The 16,249-nt window shown below is 43.2% G+C and overlaps 1 protein-coding gene across 1 annotated transcript in view; it reads left to right on the top strand.

Annotated features, from left to right (window-relative positions):
* PLEKHM3 (pleckstrin homology domain containing M3) overlaps positions 1–16,249 on the top strand; it is a 180,314-nt gene that overhangs the window by 83,207 nt on the left and 80,858 nt on the right. Inside the window, exon 5 of the mRNA XM_068968990.1 lies at positions 475–538. Within this exon, the coding sequence (XP_068825091.1) occupies positions 475–538 (64 nt within the window). The remainder of the gene's footprint in view (positions 1–474; positions 539–16,249) is intronic.

Here is a 16,249-nt window from a genome sequence, read left to right as displayed (position 1 = left end):
AAAAGACACACAGGTTGCTACTCTCGTTGATATTCTCAACTCCATACTCTATTCATTTAGACATAGAATAATAGAGCTGGAAAGATATTTAAGATACTGAGTTCAGTCATCCTCATTAAACAGTGAAGAATCTGAAGCTACATGGGTTTTAGGACTTGCCTGAGATGACACACTGTTCAGGAGCACAGCTGGTGCGAGAAACTTGGCGCTCTGGTCCTCAGGCCTGGACCACTGCACTGTACTCCGAGCATCTTGGAGTGCATCAGAAATCAAGGATCACACTTTTACTTCCTCTGTGGTATCTGTGTTAGAAGGGAAAATACCTGGAAAAAGGTATTATTATAGGTTTCTCAGAGGATGTGGGGAGGAGGAGTTATTAGGTGGAAAAGGATTCTTGAATGAGAACTGAGAAACTTCTCAGAAAAAAGCGTTTTGTGGCAGTACTACAATTTGTGTTTCTGTCCTTGTTTTCAGAATTTTCCCCAGAGAATACCTCCTTCAACAGATCCACCTGTATTCCCTCGCTGATCTGCAGCAGGTAAGCACTTCATGGGGCCACTTCATGTCTGTTTTCTCCCCAGGGATGTGTTTTTGATGCTTATGTTCTTGGTACTGAATTCTGTCATCATTAGTGTACTTATATTCACAAGCCCAGATAATTATCTTCTATTCAGATTGAGAAAGCTTAATGTAAAAAGATATTATAGGACAATAAGAAATGCTGGCTAGGATTTAGAGAAACTGGAGCTCTTGTACACTTGCTGGTAGGAAGGGCAAGCGGTGCAGCCACTTAGGAAAATAGCTGGGTAGTCCCTTAAAAAGTTACATGTAGAGTTTCCCTATGACCCAGCCATTCCACTCCTAGGCACATACCCTGCTGCTGCTGCTGCTGCTGCTAAGTCGCTTCAGTCGTGTCCAACTTCGTGCCACCCCATAGATAGCAGCCCACCAGGCTCCCCTGTCCCTGGGATTCTCCAGGCAAGAACACTGGAGTGGGTTGCCATTTCCTTCTCCAATGCATGAAAGTGAAAAGTGAAAGTGAAGTTGCTCAGTCGTGTCCAACTCTTCGCAACTCCATGGACTGCAGTCTACCAGGGTCCTCTGTCCATGGGATTTTCCAGGCAAGAGTACTGGAGTGGAGTGCCATACCCTAGAGAACTGAAAACATATGTCCACATAAAAACTTGTATGGGAGTGTTCAAACATCATTATTCGTGATAGCTAAAAAGTGGCAACAACTTGAGTGTTTATTAGCTAATGAATGGATAAACAAAATGTTGTATATCCACTTAAAGCAATAGTATTTGGACATAAAATGGAATGAAGGGTACAACATGGATGAACCTTAAGAACATCATGCTGAAAGAAGCCAGACAGAAAAGAATACATATTTATGGTCCTTATTTTTTGTAGACTTCTCTTAGAATGTCCAAAATAGGCCAATCCTTAGAGACAAAGAAGGTGAGTGAGTGCCAGTGCCCAGGACAAGCCATGGGGTCAGGAGTAGCTGCTGATGGTGTGGGCCTTTCTTTGGGGATGATGAAAATGTTCTGGAATTAGTTGTGATGGTTGCACAACTTTGTAACTGTACTAAAGCTAATGAATTGTATACTTCAAAAGAGTGAATTTTATGATAGGTGAATTGAATCAGTAAAAAAAAATTGTACAAGGAAAAAAGACATCAAGGACAATGAATATATTAAATCCTGACTTGTGTTCAAGCCAAACAGTTGGATGATGTTACATTAGGAAAAAAAAAAAAACAGAACAGAGCATGTAGGAGTGAAAATCTTTTTATATTTTTATTAGTATACATATATCCTTTCAATGATTGACCAAGTTAACAGCCAGGAAGAAAACCAACCCAAAGTTCTGAATATGTTAGGCTTTGCTTAATCATTTAAATCAACAGCTCATTCTCTAACACATTTTCAGATGCTACATGAAAGCATTGCTTTCTTTTCCATATTTTCTGGATTCTTTCAAGAGTCAATTACATAATAATCAGTTCAGTTCAGTCGCTCAGTCATGTCTGACTCTTTGCAACCCCATGGACTGCAGCACGCCAGGACTCCCTGTCCATCACCAACTCCCACAGTTTACCCAAACTCATATCCATTGAGTTGGTGATGCCATCCATCTCATTCTCTGTTGTCCCCTTCTCCTCCCATCTTCAATCTTTTCTAGCATCAGGGTCTTTTCAAATGAGTAAGCTTTTTGCATCACATGGCCAAAGGATTGGAGTTTCAGCTTCAACATCAGTCCTTCCAATGAACACTTAGGACTGATGTCCTTTAGGATGGACTGGTTGAATCTCCTTGCAGTCCAAGGGACTCTCAAGAGTCTTCTCCAACACCACAGTTCAAAAGCATCAGTTCTTCAGTGCTCAGCTTTCTTTATATTCCAACTCTCACATCCATACATGACTACTGGAAAAACCATAGCCTTGACTAGACGGACCTTTGTTGGCAAAGTAATGTCTCTGCTTTTGAATATGCTGTTTAGGTTGGTCATAACTTTCCTTCCAAGGAGTAAGAGTCTTTTAATTTCATGGCTGCAATCACCATCTGCAATGATTTTGGAGGAAAAAAAAAAAGCCTGCTACTGTTTCCACTCTTTCCCCATCTATTTGCCATGAAGTGATGGGACCGGATGCCATGATCTTCGTTTTCTGAATGTTGAGTTTTAAGCCAACTTTTTCACTCTCGTCTTTCACTTTCATTAAGAGGCTCTTTAGTTCTTTACTTTCTGCCATAAGGGTGGTGTCGTCTGCATATCTGAGGTTATTGATATTTCTCCCAGCAATCTTGATTCTAGCTTGTGTTTCTTCCAGCCCAGCATTTCTCATAATGTACTCTGCATATAAGTTAAATAAGCAGGGTGACAATATACAGCCTTGATGTACTCCTTTTCCTATTTGGAGCCAGTCTGTTGTTCCATGTCCAGTTCTAACTGTTGCTTCCTGACCGGCATACAGGTTTCTCAAGAGACAGGTCAGATGGTCTGGTATTCCCATCCCATTCAGAATTTTCCACAGTTTATTGTGATCCACACAGTCAAAGGCTTTGGCATAGTCAATAAAGCAGAAATAGATGTTTTTCTGGCTCTCTCTTGCTCTTTCCATGATCCAGTGGATGTTGACAATTTGATCTCTGGTTCCTCTGCCTTTTCTAAAACCAGCTTGAACATCTGGAAGATCACAGTTCACGTATGGTTGAAGCCTGGCTTGGAGAATTTTGAACATTAGTTTAGCGTGTGAGATGAGTGCAATTGTGTGGTAGTTTGAGCATTCTTTGGCATTGCCTTTCTTTGGGATTGGAATGAAAACTGACCTTTTCCAGTCCTGTGGTGGCCACTGCTGAGTTTTCCAAATTTGCTGGCATATTGAGTGCAGCACTTTCACAGCATCATCTTTTAGGATTTGAAATAGCTCAACTGGAATTCCATCACCTTCACTAGCTTTGTTTGTAGTGATGTTTCCTAAGGCCCACTTGACTTCTCATTACAGGATGTCTGGCTCTAGGTGAGTGATCACACCATCGTGATTATCTGAGTTGTGAAGATCTTTTTTGTACAGTTCTTCTGTGTATTCTCGCCACCTCTTCTTAATATCTTCTGCTTCTGTTAGGTCCATACCATTTCTGTCCTTTATTGTGCCCATCTTTGCATGAAATGTTCCCTTGGTATCTCTAATTTTCTTGAAGAGATCTCTAGCCTTTCCCATTCTATTGTTTTCCTCTATTTCTTTGCATTGATCACTGAGGAAGGCTTTCTTATCTCTCCTTGCTATTCTTTGGAACTCTGCATTCAAATGGGTATATCTTTCCTTTTCTCCTTTGCTTTTCACTTCTCTTCTTTTCACAGCTATTTGTAAAGCCTCCTCAGGCAGCCATTTTGCTTTTTTGCATTTCTTTTTCTTGGGGATGGTCTTGACCCCCTATCTCCTGTACAGTGTCACGAACCTCTGTCCATAGTTCATCAGGCACTCTATCAAATCTAGTCCCTTAAATCTATTTCTCACTTCCACTGTATAATCATAAGAGATTTGATATAGGTCATACCTGAATGGTCTAGTGGTTTTCCCTACTTTCTTCAATTTAAGTCTGATTTTGGCAATAAGGAGTTCATGATCTGAGCCACAGTTAGCTCCTGGTCTATTATGTAATAATAATAGTAGTAGTAATTGTGACAACTTTCAGAACATATCAAACTGCTGTGATTCAGTTCTTTTCTTTGTTGTTTTGCCCTGAAGAAAGAAGGTCAACTTAATCTGTGTTCAGATCCTTCACTCATTTTCAAGACTGAAAAAATAAATAATACCTTGAAAAGTAATTTCACCTCAAGGATTTTATGGGTTTTTTTTTTTTGGTCCCCCAGACAACTTATTTTAAATGGTAGGAATAGTACCAGTAAATGGTAGTTTTAGAGTGTTTATTAGAGAGGGCTGAGAGAACACTAGGGTTTTGATTTTCACTTGTGCATCCAACTTAAATCTATTTGCACCTACCAGCTCTCTCCACCCCTTCAGTCCTGCTGCCCTTTACCACGTAATCAAACAGTGATCTGCTGACTGGTATGGTAAGAGATGCAGTTTTAATTGTGATTGCCCACTGGTATTCATGGGGAGGAATTGGTTACAAGACCCAGTGTACACCTATGTATTTCTACAATCAGGATCAGTGATCTAAGAACCCAAACTCTTAGCACTGGAGAAGTGAGTTTAAAGGCACCGGTGGTGTATTCTTGTAAAGGTGATTTGATATAGAATGAGTAGGCTCCAAAGTGAGTACTTTTTGAGGAAGCCTTTCAAAAACAAGTTATGATACCAGATGAAGAGAAAGAATCAGTAATTCCATATTCATTTTAGGGTGTCAAAGTAGTGTAGCTATTTGACATAATAAAGCCTTCTCTTTTAAAAAGCTGTCTTATACCCTGCTGTCTTTTTTCTTTCTTTTTTTCCCCCTTGTAATAATCAAACCATACAATGCCAAGCAGCTTACCTAAATCAGTGGCAGTTGTATTCTTGGTGGGCCAGACCATTAGCCTCAGAGCCCCATAAGCAGCCTAATCAGTTTCAGCCTCCATCATAAAGCAATAGAGGCAATCAACAGCTTATCAAACTCCCTGTAGGCGGGGGTGGCCAGAGCTCCATGCTGTCTGTTTACTCGACAGTTCTCTCTAACCTGGTTCTTTGTGCGTGGCTTTAAGATCTCCAAACCTATCATATTGAGAGGAAGTTTAATTCAATTACTTTTTCTGCCTGAGGTGGGTTAAATTGGATTTAGCTTTTGATCTATCTACATCTAGTCTGTCAGTACTGAAAGAAACCTCTGCCCCATCTTCCCTTGGTTTCAGAGTAAATTTCTGGTCTGTTTTCTGAATCTGAACTGTTATTGCAAACAGATAAGTGAACACAAGAATGGGGAAAAATACTATTGCTTTGTGACAGCCCATGTCAGACATGTTAGGAAATCCCACCTCACTAACCCAGCTGCCAGCCCCAGGTCGTCCTGTACCATTTCCCCCTCTGTCTGGGTGCTATGCCACTCTGTTTCAAGTCAGCTTCAGGAGTTTTAGAGTAAGTTATTTCCTCTATTCCATTCCCATTCTCACTCCTAAAATAAAGGTCTCTGTAAAAGCATCCTTGGACAGCAAGGAAATCAAACCAGTCAATCCTAAAGGAGATCAACCCTGAATAGTCATTGGAAGGACTGATGCTGAAGCTGAAGCTCCAATACTTTGGCCACCTGATGCGAAGAGCTGACTCACTGGAAAAGACCCAGATGCTGGGAAAGCTTGAGGGCAGGAGAAAAAGTGGGCGACAGAGGATGAGATGGTTGGATGACATCATCAAATCAATGGACAGGAGTTTGAGCAAACTCCAGAAGATGGTGATGGACAGGGAAGCCTGGCATGCTGCAGCTCATGGGTCACAAAGAGTAGGACATGACTTAACAACGGAACAACACATAAAAGCATCTCTTCTATCAAGTGAAATGACTGTAGAAAAATGAATTTCAGTTTATAAATTTTGCAAGGGAGAGGAAGAAACTCAAGTAAGTAACTGAAGAATTAATCTTGAGTAATGGCAATGGCAACCCACTCCAGTATTCTTACCTAGAAAATCCCATGGACAGAGGAGCCTGGCAGGCTACAGTCCACGGGGTTGCAAGAGTCAGATGCAACTTAGTGACTGAACCACGACTACAAATGTCAATATAAGTATCTTTCCTAAGGGCTTGGATTCCTTTCTACAAATTTCTCTCAAGTGAATTTGAGTTTTCCTATTAGCTTTTATTTAAAAAACAAAATGTAAATATCTTCCTCTCCAGAGAGAAAAAGAAAGGTAAAAATTGAATAAACATGATAAAAGGGGATTTATAAGTATATATCCAAAAATCTTAAAATAATAGAGTACACAACACTGCCACCCTAACTAAAGACACTGAAAGAATTATGGTATCAAAAAACGTGCAACCTTTTTCTTTCTCGCTGTTTTCATGTTTATAAGTAATAGTCCCCAAAGTTTTAGCAGATAGATTCACTTCAGCAAATCGGCAGATTATGCCTCTGATATTACACTCGAAAAAATTCCCCCCTCTTCTGAGTATTTGAATTCATTGGCCTCTTTGCATGCAGTCTTGTCTACTTCTGTACACTTGAACATGGGAAATAAATAGCGTGGACTGACACTCCTCAGCAAATGAGACTTCCTCTAGTTGTTCTGGGCACTTGAATCACCTGCCCACTGGCCAGTGAGTGGTGTTGCCGGTTATTGGCACCATTTGTAGCTTATGACAGTGCCAAATCCTTGTCTTTTTTTTAACCATTTATTTTGTATTGGAATATAACTGGAGTTATACTCCAATATTTTGGGTATACTGGAAAAGATTCAGGGCAGAAGGAGAAGAGGGCATCAGAGGATGAGATGGCTGGATGGCATCACCGATGCAATGGACATGAACTTGGGCAAACTTCAGGAGATGGTGAAGGACAGGGAAGCCTGGCGTGCTGCAATCCGTGGGGTCGCAGAGAGTCAGACATGACTGGGCAACTGACCAACAACAACAACAATAGCTGATTAACAATGTTGTGAGAGTTTCAGGTGGGTAGCGAAGAGACTCAGCCATACATTCTGAATCCATTCTCCCCTAAACTCCCCTCCCATCCAGGCTGCCACATAACATGGAGCAGAGTTCCCTGTGCTATACAGTAGGACCTTCTTGGTTATCCATTTTGAATATTGTAGTGTGTATGTCCATCCCTAACTATCCCTTCCCCCCATTCTTCCCCCCAGCAACCATAAGTTTCTTTTCTAAGTCTGTGAGTCTGTTTTGTAAATAAGTTCATATGTACCATTTCTTTTTAGATTCCACATATAAGGGATGTCATATGACATTTCTCTTAAGCTGCTCACTGGCTTTTACTAGCGGGTGGGAATGTAGTAGTTAGCTCCACACAGTCATTCCTAATCAGTGGCAGGGGCTTCCCAGGCGGCTCAGATGGTAAAGAATCCGCCTGCAATGCAGGAGATGCAGGTTCAGTCCCTGGGCGGGGAAGATCCCCTGAAGAAGGAAATGGCAGCCCACTTGCTGGGAAATCCCATGGACTAAGGAGTCTGGTGGGCTGCAGTCCATGAGCTCGCAAAAGACATGGCTTAGCAACTAAAGCAACGCAGCAGTCAGTGACAGCATTGTAACACGTAAGACGGGACAAGTGCTCCTCCTGTCCTAGCAGCAGGGCACAGAAGATGGGGGCAGAGACTCTCCGAATCCCAGGAGCTGGGGGAGGGGGTGGGTACACCGGTTTGAGTTATCCATTTAAGTTTGGAATTTCAAATGAATTTCTGTTCAGTAAAGTAGATATTGTTAGAAAAACATGTGATCTTTGCTCCTTGAATATAAATCTGACAGAATGTGCTATTTTTTTTTTCCAAATCTTACAAATTTTCAGGAGGTTTGAATGCATAGTGGTGTTTTAAAATGACACAGCAGTTCCTCAGAAAGTATTTGGCAGGCAGTGTCTATCTTAAGCATGTGAGAATGAATGGACAAGTGTTGGTGCATGTTTTTAATGGGGAAATGAGGCTACCTTTTTAGAGGTGTTTTTCCCAGTTTGATGCTTTGAGAAAGGAAAGTAGAATAGAATTTGTGTTTCGTTATTTTCAATCTGCCCAGCATTATTGGAGATTCATGGGAAAGCTTTACAACAGGAATACAACAAAAAGATACACTCCAGTGGGACAGCGGAAGCAATCCCATGACTCTCCATGCTTGGCTTGTTGTATTAGTTCTCCTGTTCCTCTGTTGCATGTGTGACAACCATCTCCTTACTCAGATCCCTTTGGCTCTTTTAACACTGATAAGCAAATCCCTCATTTTATCAGTAGAATACATTAGTATATGCAAATTAGCATTCACTAGATCCTAGCTGCTCTCAAGGAGCAAATCAGAGCCACGGTTTAATATGTCACTCCTCTGGCTGTGTAAGTGATAGAGGCTTCTTCTAAAGCTCTTTCCACTTGCTGAAAGGAAAGGTCAGACCTGACTTCTAAATGTTGGCTACCTGTGCTTTTGTGACAAAAGCCTAAGATGTCTGTGAATGACTGACTCTTCTGGTGTTACTCACCTTTGGGACGTATGTAAGTTAAGCAGTGAATGATTCCATTTGTATACGGTTCATGAGAAAGGATGCTGGGTGATCCCAGGGGTGAGGCAGTTGGTTAGAGCAGCCCTTCCCCACCCACTCCCTCTACCACTCACCGCCTCACTTGCCAACACACACACACACTCTTCTTGTGGGGCAGTCTCAGAACTGATTTCCCAATTGTTCACGTTCCCTGGGCCCTAACTTTCCAGACTAGCCCCTACCTCCAGCTTAAAACAATGCGATTCTAGTTAATATGAAACACAGGCATACTTCATTTTATTGCACTTTGCAGATATTGTGTTTTTCACCAGTTGAAGGTTGGTGGCAACCCTGCATTGACAGATAATGATCAGCATTTTTTATTAATAAGGTATTTTTTAATTAAGGTGTGTGATTTTTTTTCAGACATAATGCTTGTACACTTAATAGCAGTTTGGTGGAAAACCAGAAAATTCATGTGACTCGCTTTACAATGATGCTTTGCTTTATCTCAGTGGTGTGGAACTGAGCCCACAGTATCTCTGAGGTATGCCTATATATTCCCTGAGAGGAGTAAATTATTACTTTAGCACAAATTCTTTTGTCTTATTAAGTTGAAAGCACAGAATGATACCTGAGGGGAGATAAATTCCAATAGGTGAGTTTTAATTATGAAAAAAGATGGAAGAATCTGAACTTTGGAGCTAAAGAGATGTGAAGTGGGGAGAGTACTAAAGCAGAGGATTCATAGCCCTCAAGAGCCATGAGAGAGAGAGGGGTAAAGGGGCCTCGGGTGGTCTGAGTTGTTTGTTTTATGCTAAAGCAGTGAACATTTATACTAAGCAACTGAGCATGTAAATGTTCAAATGATACAATGGATGGATGGATGAATGGATGGATGGATAAACACACACACATGTACCTACACTGTCCTGAACTCATTAGCACTCTCTCCCCATAAAAGAAAAGCAAACAAATTAATTTAACATAAGCCCTTAAACAAAACAATGTTAGAAATGCTGCTTTGTAAAATAATGCACAGAATTCTGAAAGCAAATAAAATCTCAATGTTTTACATATTGGAGCAACAGTAGGTTGTTCAATGTTGCAAATTTTCTGAACACTAAACCTTCCCAAACAGCTCACTGACTTTTCAGTTAGATTTCTCTCTAGTTCCCCACTCCCACAGAGCTCAGGAATTGTCCTCCTTGGGGCTTAAACATTTGTCAGAATTGGCTCCTGAGGAAATAACACAAGCGGTGCCCAGCCCTACCATGAAGATGTTCTAGTGTGTTCTTGCTAGTGAGTATGATCACAAAAGGTGATGTTTAAGGCATTTTGAGGCCACTTTTTAAAAACACACTTGGCCAAATTCTTCTCTGAGGAAGTATGCAAGTTATTTTGCATGGCTCTGCCCCACCAAGCAAACACAGAATCAGAATGTTATTCTCTGTGGGCACTATTCACAGAGTCAGCAGACAAAGGCCAAGCCTAAGTGGGCACCCAGCGCAGCTGCCCTTTCACCGAAGAAGCCACAGGTGATGACCTTTATTCACACGGGGGCTGACGTCTTTGAATCCACAGCCCCCAGGACCACAGCGCCTCGGTGCCCACAACCCAGTCACCGGTGCCGAGACTTCAGGAGCCCGAGGAACTTGTATTCATAGCGTCTCAGCACCCCTGATCCCCGCGCCATTGTCCACCCAGGCCTTAGTGGGCAGGATAACTAATTAGGAGCATTCGGATTTAACCAGCAGAAAAACAAAGCGTGACAGCTTGCCTGAGTTGCTTCATGGCCAGAACCTGTGTCCCCTGCAGCTGTCACAGCCTTCAGAAACTCCTGAGTATAATCTGGAGCAAGACGGGGACAAGGCCTCCATTAACACATCACTAAATCTCTGTGAGCAGCTTTCATCAGGGTCAGTCCAACCAGTGAACGAGTTAGGAGAGGGGACCATAAGTTATCTGGGAGACAAATCATGCCATTTAAATACGGGTTTTCAACAGTGAATGTTGAAGGGAACGGGATGTTTCACGGTGAAGGGAAGGGACTGAATGTCCCTTCCTTTGAAGGATTGGCAGGTTGGTAGCAGAGCAAATGGAAATTCACTCTTTCTCAGGAGAGCAGGTGGGAATAGTTCCCGACTCATGTTCCATCTCCCAGGGTTTCAGATTCTGGCGGGAGGGGAGAAGGGGAAGTGACAAGTGCCACGGCTGTAACTGGGGTCTTCTGACTCCTTCCCTGAGGCCTCTGGTCCTTGCAGGCCTGCTGATTACGACTGCTGGCGTTTTAGTGTCGGGGCCAATTAGCTGAGTGGGTTAACACAGATGATTAACACAGTGGTATTGCAGATTGTTCGTTACACCAGCTGGTTAGTCTTTGCCCAGAGAAAACTGCCTGCTTACAGACCTTGGCCCCACACCCGACTGCAGCCACACACATAGCCCACAGACAAGCGAAGGGCTAGCTAGGGACGGAGGGGAGGGGCTCAGCCACAAAACGTGGCTAGCCAGGGGCACAGTTCTTGCTCTTCTGGGGACACCCGGTGAGAAAAATGGCCCTGAGTGATGAGTGCTGGATGGAGAGCCATGTCGTCCAGGTGAGAAAGAGCTCAGAGATTAAGATTCCAGAAGCCAACCGTGAGCTACCCCTGCCCCCCAGCCTACCCCCGCCCCAAGTATAAGAAGCCCGCTAGTGGATGAGGATGCAGCCACACCACTGGATGGTGCTCGCTGAAGTCACTTCCCTAGAGTCCGGTTTCCTGGCCCCCTCATCTGCTTTGGCTTCTGACCATCTGTGTTCTGTTGTTAATTTGGGGGGTTGTGTTATTGTTGCTGTTTCCCACTTATTAAAAAGCAGTTGTAATACTGACTAGGTGAGGGCCTGTTTCCAAAGACAGTTTACTTAAAGATAGAAAATCAGGTCAGTGTGGCTCTTACCAAAGGTGAAATTGGACTCTCCCCAGCTGCCCACCCCCCACCTCCTCCTCAGCCTGCTACCTCACACATAAATATGTTTTGAGTCACTGGGAGCAGGCAAGACAGTATTTGGATCAAAACTAACCCATCATGTGTTCAGAGAAACAAATGCCAGCCATACCTTTGGTTGGTTGCTGCTGCTGCTACTGCTAAGTCACTTCAGTCGTGTCCGACTCTGTGCGACCCCATAGACGGCAGCCCACCAGGCTCCCCCGTCCCTGGGATTCTCCAGACAAGAACACTGGAGTGGGTTGCCAGTTCCTTCTCCAATGCATGAAAGTGAAAAGTGAAAGGGAAGTTGCTCAGTCATATCCGACTCTTAGCGACCCCATGGACTGCAGCCTCCAGGCTCCTCCATCCATGGGATTTTCCAGGCAAGAGTGCTGGAGTGGGGTGCCATTGCCTTCTCCTTTGGTTGGCTAGTGGGGTGTAATTAAATATGTTACCTAGTGGTGTATAATAAATTACCCCAAGACTTAGTAACTTAAAAATAAATGCTGCCTCCCATGGTTTCTGTGGGTCAGGAATCCAGGAGGAGTTTAGTTGGGCAGTGTGGGTGCGGAGTCTGTTAGGAGGCTGCAGTCCTGACGTTGGTGGGTCAGGACCGCATCATCTGAAGGAGGCTTGATGGGGCCAGAGAGTCTCCTTCCAGGGTGGGTTACTCCCCCATCTGGTGAGTAAGTGCTGGTTACTGGCGGAAGTCCTCTCCTCCTCCTTACATGGGCCTTTCCATGAGCTGCTCAGGTGTCCTCATGACATGATGCAGTGACCTCTGAGATCTTGCCTTGAAAGTCAGCATCATATTCTGCCATATTCTATTCATTTGAAATAATCACTAAGTCAGGCCCACATTTATGGGACAAATTGAAGTCCATCTTCTAAAAGGAGGCATGTCAAAGAATGTGTGAGTATATTTTAAACCCACCATACTTTGTAATAGCATCTTGGTTTTTTTGTATATTGTGTTATCACCTTTTTTCTACCCACTTTATGGACAAGAAAACTGAGATTTAGAAAAATTAGCCAGCATATCAAAGCCACAGGGCTTCTGCTCAGTGGCTGAGCCAAGACTGAAGTTGGGGTTTTCTGACTCCTTTCTTTCTGCTGTACCATGAGTGTGTGTATTATTAAAAAAAAAAAAAAAAAGGCAGCCTTTTGGGTACTCTCATCTCATACTTGCCATTTTTATGGCACAGAGATATAAGGAGGAAACATACTTCCAAAAAGTTCAAGAAGAGAAACACATGAAGTCAGTTATAATTCTTAAAGTTATTTCCTGTACGACCTGAGAGACATACGGCAGCAAAGTCCCTTATCATATGTGATATGCTCACAGGGAGTAGCCCTAGGCTGCAGAAAGGTGTTTGGGTACATTTCTGTCATGTTTCCTTTATTGCCGTGGTCAAACTTCCCTTATGCCACCAACAGCCAGCATGAAAGGGGGTTCCAAGATTCCTTCTGACTCTTCCTTTTTATTTGGTTCAATTCAATTACCGTGTGCGCCAGGCACTGTGCTGGGAACAGAAGGTGAGTGAGTCACACAGCTCCTTCCTTTACTGAGCTCACAGTCTCAGGAGGAGGCAGACAAGCAGTTTTTAAGTTCAGGAGGAGCTGGAGTCAGGAAACACATCTAATCCAGTGTGGAAGGTTATAGTCCACAACGATATCCACAACTGTATCTGCCATCCCACATGCCCTTCTTACACTGTGACTTTGACATTCTTCCTATTGAGAAGGGGTATCTGGTTTTTATTTTTTAATTTTTTCTGAATTTGGGTGGGCCTGTGACCATGGAAGTGATGTTATGTGACTTCAAGGCTAGGTCTTAAAAAGTGATACAGCTTCAAGCTGGTTCTCTTTGGGAATGCTCACTCTTCTAAACCAGCCACCATGTTGTAAGGAAGCCCATATTAGCCCATGCAGAGACCCCACAGAAAGAGGTCACATGTAGTCATTCCAGCTGACAGCCATCATCAACCAACAGACATGTGAGTATAAAGATACATCCAAATGACTCCCACCACCCCTAGCCTTCAAGTCTTTTTAGCAGAGGCTCCAATGAGGCTGCAGATATAATGGAGGAGAGACAAGCCATCTCTACTGTGTCCTGCCTGAAAGCCTGACCTATAGAATCTGAACATAATGACTGTTTTACACCACTAGGTTTCTGGGTAATTTGTTTTACAAGCAATAGTAACCGGAACACCCAGTAGCTTGGCCGTCAGAGAAGGCCCCCTAGTGGCTGTGACTCTAAATTTAAATGTGAGGCTCTATAAATGTGAGCCAGGTGGAGGGCAATGGGAAGAGGGCTTCCAGGCCTTGGTACCCTCAAACCCTTCTGTGACCTAACCCATGGAGAGAGGCAAGCAGGAGAAATTTCTCGTTACTGACTTGGACATTTACGAAGAGCAGTTTTCATTACTGATTCTGCCAGTTCTGTCTGCATGCTTCAGGATATTGATAAATTCTCTCAGAACATTCATGGGACAAGTATGATGGTATCGCATCACTCGCCTCAGAAATGACTCTGTGATGTGCCTCAAGCAGCAAGGAGCGTGACATTTGTAATTTTTTCATCCCACCTGCGCATCTGAACCGTGAACCTGGTTCTCCATTAGACTCTAGCAAAGTGTTCTATTCATTTATTCACTCAGCAAATATTTATTAAGCACATACTGTGTGCCCAGAGCCATGTCAGTCCTGAAGTTGAGAGGGCTCTTTTTCTCAGAACAGGACTAGCGTTACTTGGTGGTTATGGTTAAACCCCTGTATTCTGCTTGAGTGCCAAGAACTAGTAGAGACTACCTAAAGTTCTGCTTCAATCTGGTGACATCCAGTAGGGTGTTACCCCTTAATGCTTCATGCCAGCCATTCTACCACATTTGTGGCTAGTCTTCAAAGAGCAGAGGGATAATAATAAGAAGGCTCTGTCCAGTCAGGTGTTGGGGGCTGAGGAGGTTTCTAGCGTGTTCAAAGTTCATTTGCTTGGCCATTATTAAAAAGTCTGTTGTTCAGTCACTAAATCGTGTCCTATTCTTTGCAACCCCATGGACTGCAGTACACCAGGCTTGCTTGTCCTTCACTATCCCAAGGAGTTTGCTTAAACTCATGTCTATTGAGTCAGTGATGCCATCCATACATCTCATCCTCTGTCAACCCCTTCTCCTGCCCTTAATCTTTCTCAGCAACAGGGTCTTTTCCAATGAATATTCAGGGTTGATTTCCTTTAGGATTGACTGGGTTGCTCTCTGGCTGGTGCAAGGAACTCTCAAGAGTCTTCTCCAACACCACAATTCAGAAACATCAATTCTTTGGTGCACAGCCTTCATTATGGTCCAACTCTCATATCCCTACATGACTACTGGGAAAAAACAGTAGTTTTTTTGGACCTTCGTTGGCCAAGTGATATCTCTGCTTTTTAGTACACTGTCTAGGTTTGCCATAGCTTTCCTCCCAAGGAGCAAGCATCTTTTAATTTCATGGCTGCAGTCAACATCCGTGGAGATTTGGGAGCCCCAAAAAAGTCTACAAATGCTGAAAGGGATGTAGAGAAAAGAGAACCCTCCTACACTGCTGGTGGGACTGTAAATTGATGTAGCTGCTATGAAAAACAGTATGGAGGTTCCTCAAAAAACTAAAAATAGAGCTGCCATATAATCCAGCAATCCCACACCTGGCCATATACCCAGACAAAACTATAATTCAAAAAGATACCTGCATGTCTATGTTCATACTGTGTCACAGAAGCCAAGACATGGAAACAACCTGAATGTCCATTGACAGATGAATGAATGAAGAAGATATGTGTATGTGTATAAATGATGCGTATGCACAGTGGAATATTACTCAGCTATGAAAAAAGAATGAGATAATGCCATCTGCAGCAATATGGATGGAGCAAGAGATTATCATACTAAGTGAAGTAAGTCAGAAAGAGAAAGACAAATACCATATGGTATCACTTTTATGTGGAATCTAAAATATGACGTAAATGACCATATCTACAAAACAGAAACAGGCTCACAGACATGGGGAACACACTTGTGGTTGCCAAGTGGGGTGGAGTAGGAGAGGGAAGGACTAGGAGTGTGGAATTAGCAGATGAAAACCATTATACAGAGGATGGATAAACAAGGTTCTACTGTATAGCTTCAGTTCAGTTCAGTTCAGTCCAGTCGCTCAGTCGTGTCCGTCTCTTTGCGACCCCATGAATCGCAGCACGCCAGGCCTCCCTGTCCATCACCAACTCCCAGAGTTCACTCAAACTCATGTCCATAGAGTCGGTGATGCCATCCAGCCATCTCATCCTCGGTCGTCCCCTTCTCCTCCTGCCCCTAATCCCTCCCAGCATCAGAGTCTTTCCCAATGAGTCAACTCTTCGCATGAGGTGGCCAAAGTACTGGAGTTTCAGCTTTAGCATCATTCCTTCCAAAGAAATCCCAGGGCTGATCTCCTTCAGAATGGACTGGTTGGATCTCCTTGCAGTCCAAGGGACTCTCAAGAGTCTTCTCCAACACCACAGTTCAAAACCTCAATTCTTCAGCGCTCAGCTTTCTTCACAGTCCAACTCTCACATCCATACGTGACCACAGGAAAAACCATAGCCTTGACTAGATGGGCCTTTGTTGGCAAAGTAATGTCT

The sequence above is a fragment of the Capricornis sumatraensis genome, chromosome 3 (assembly GCF_032405125.1).
Source record: "Capricornis sumatraensis isolate serow.1 chromosome 3, serow.2, whole genome shotgun sequence".
Classification (NCBI taxonomy): Eukaryota; Metazoa; Chordata; class Mammalia; order Artiodactyla; family Bovidae; genus Capricornis; species Capricornis sumatraensis.
Note: the sequence above shows the minus strand (reverse complement) of the source record. Positions and strands in the feature narration are given on the sequence as shown.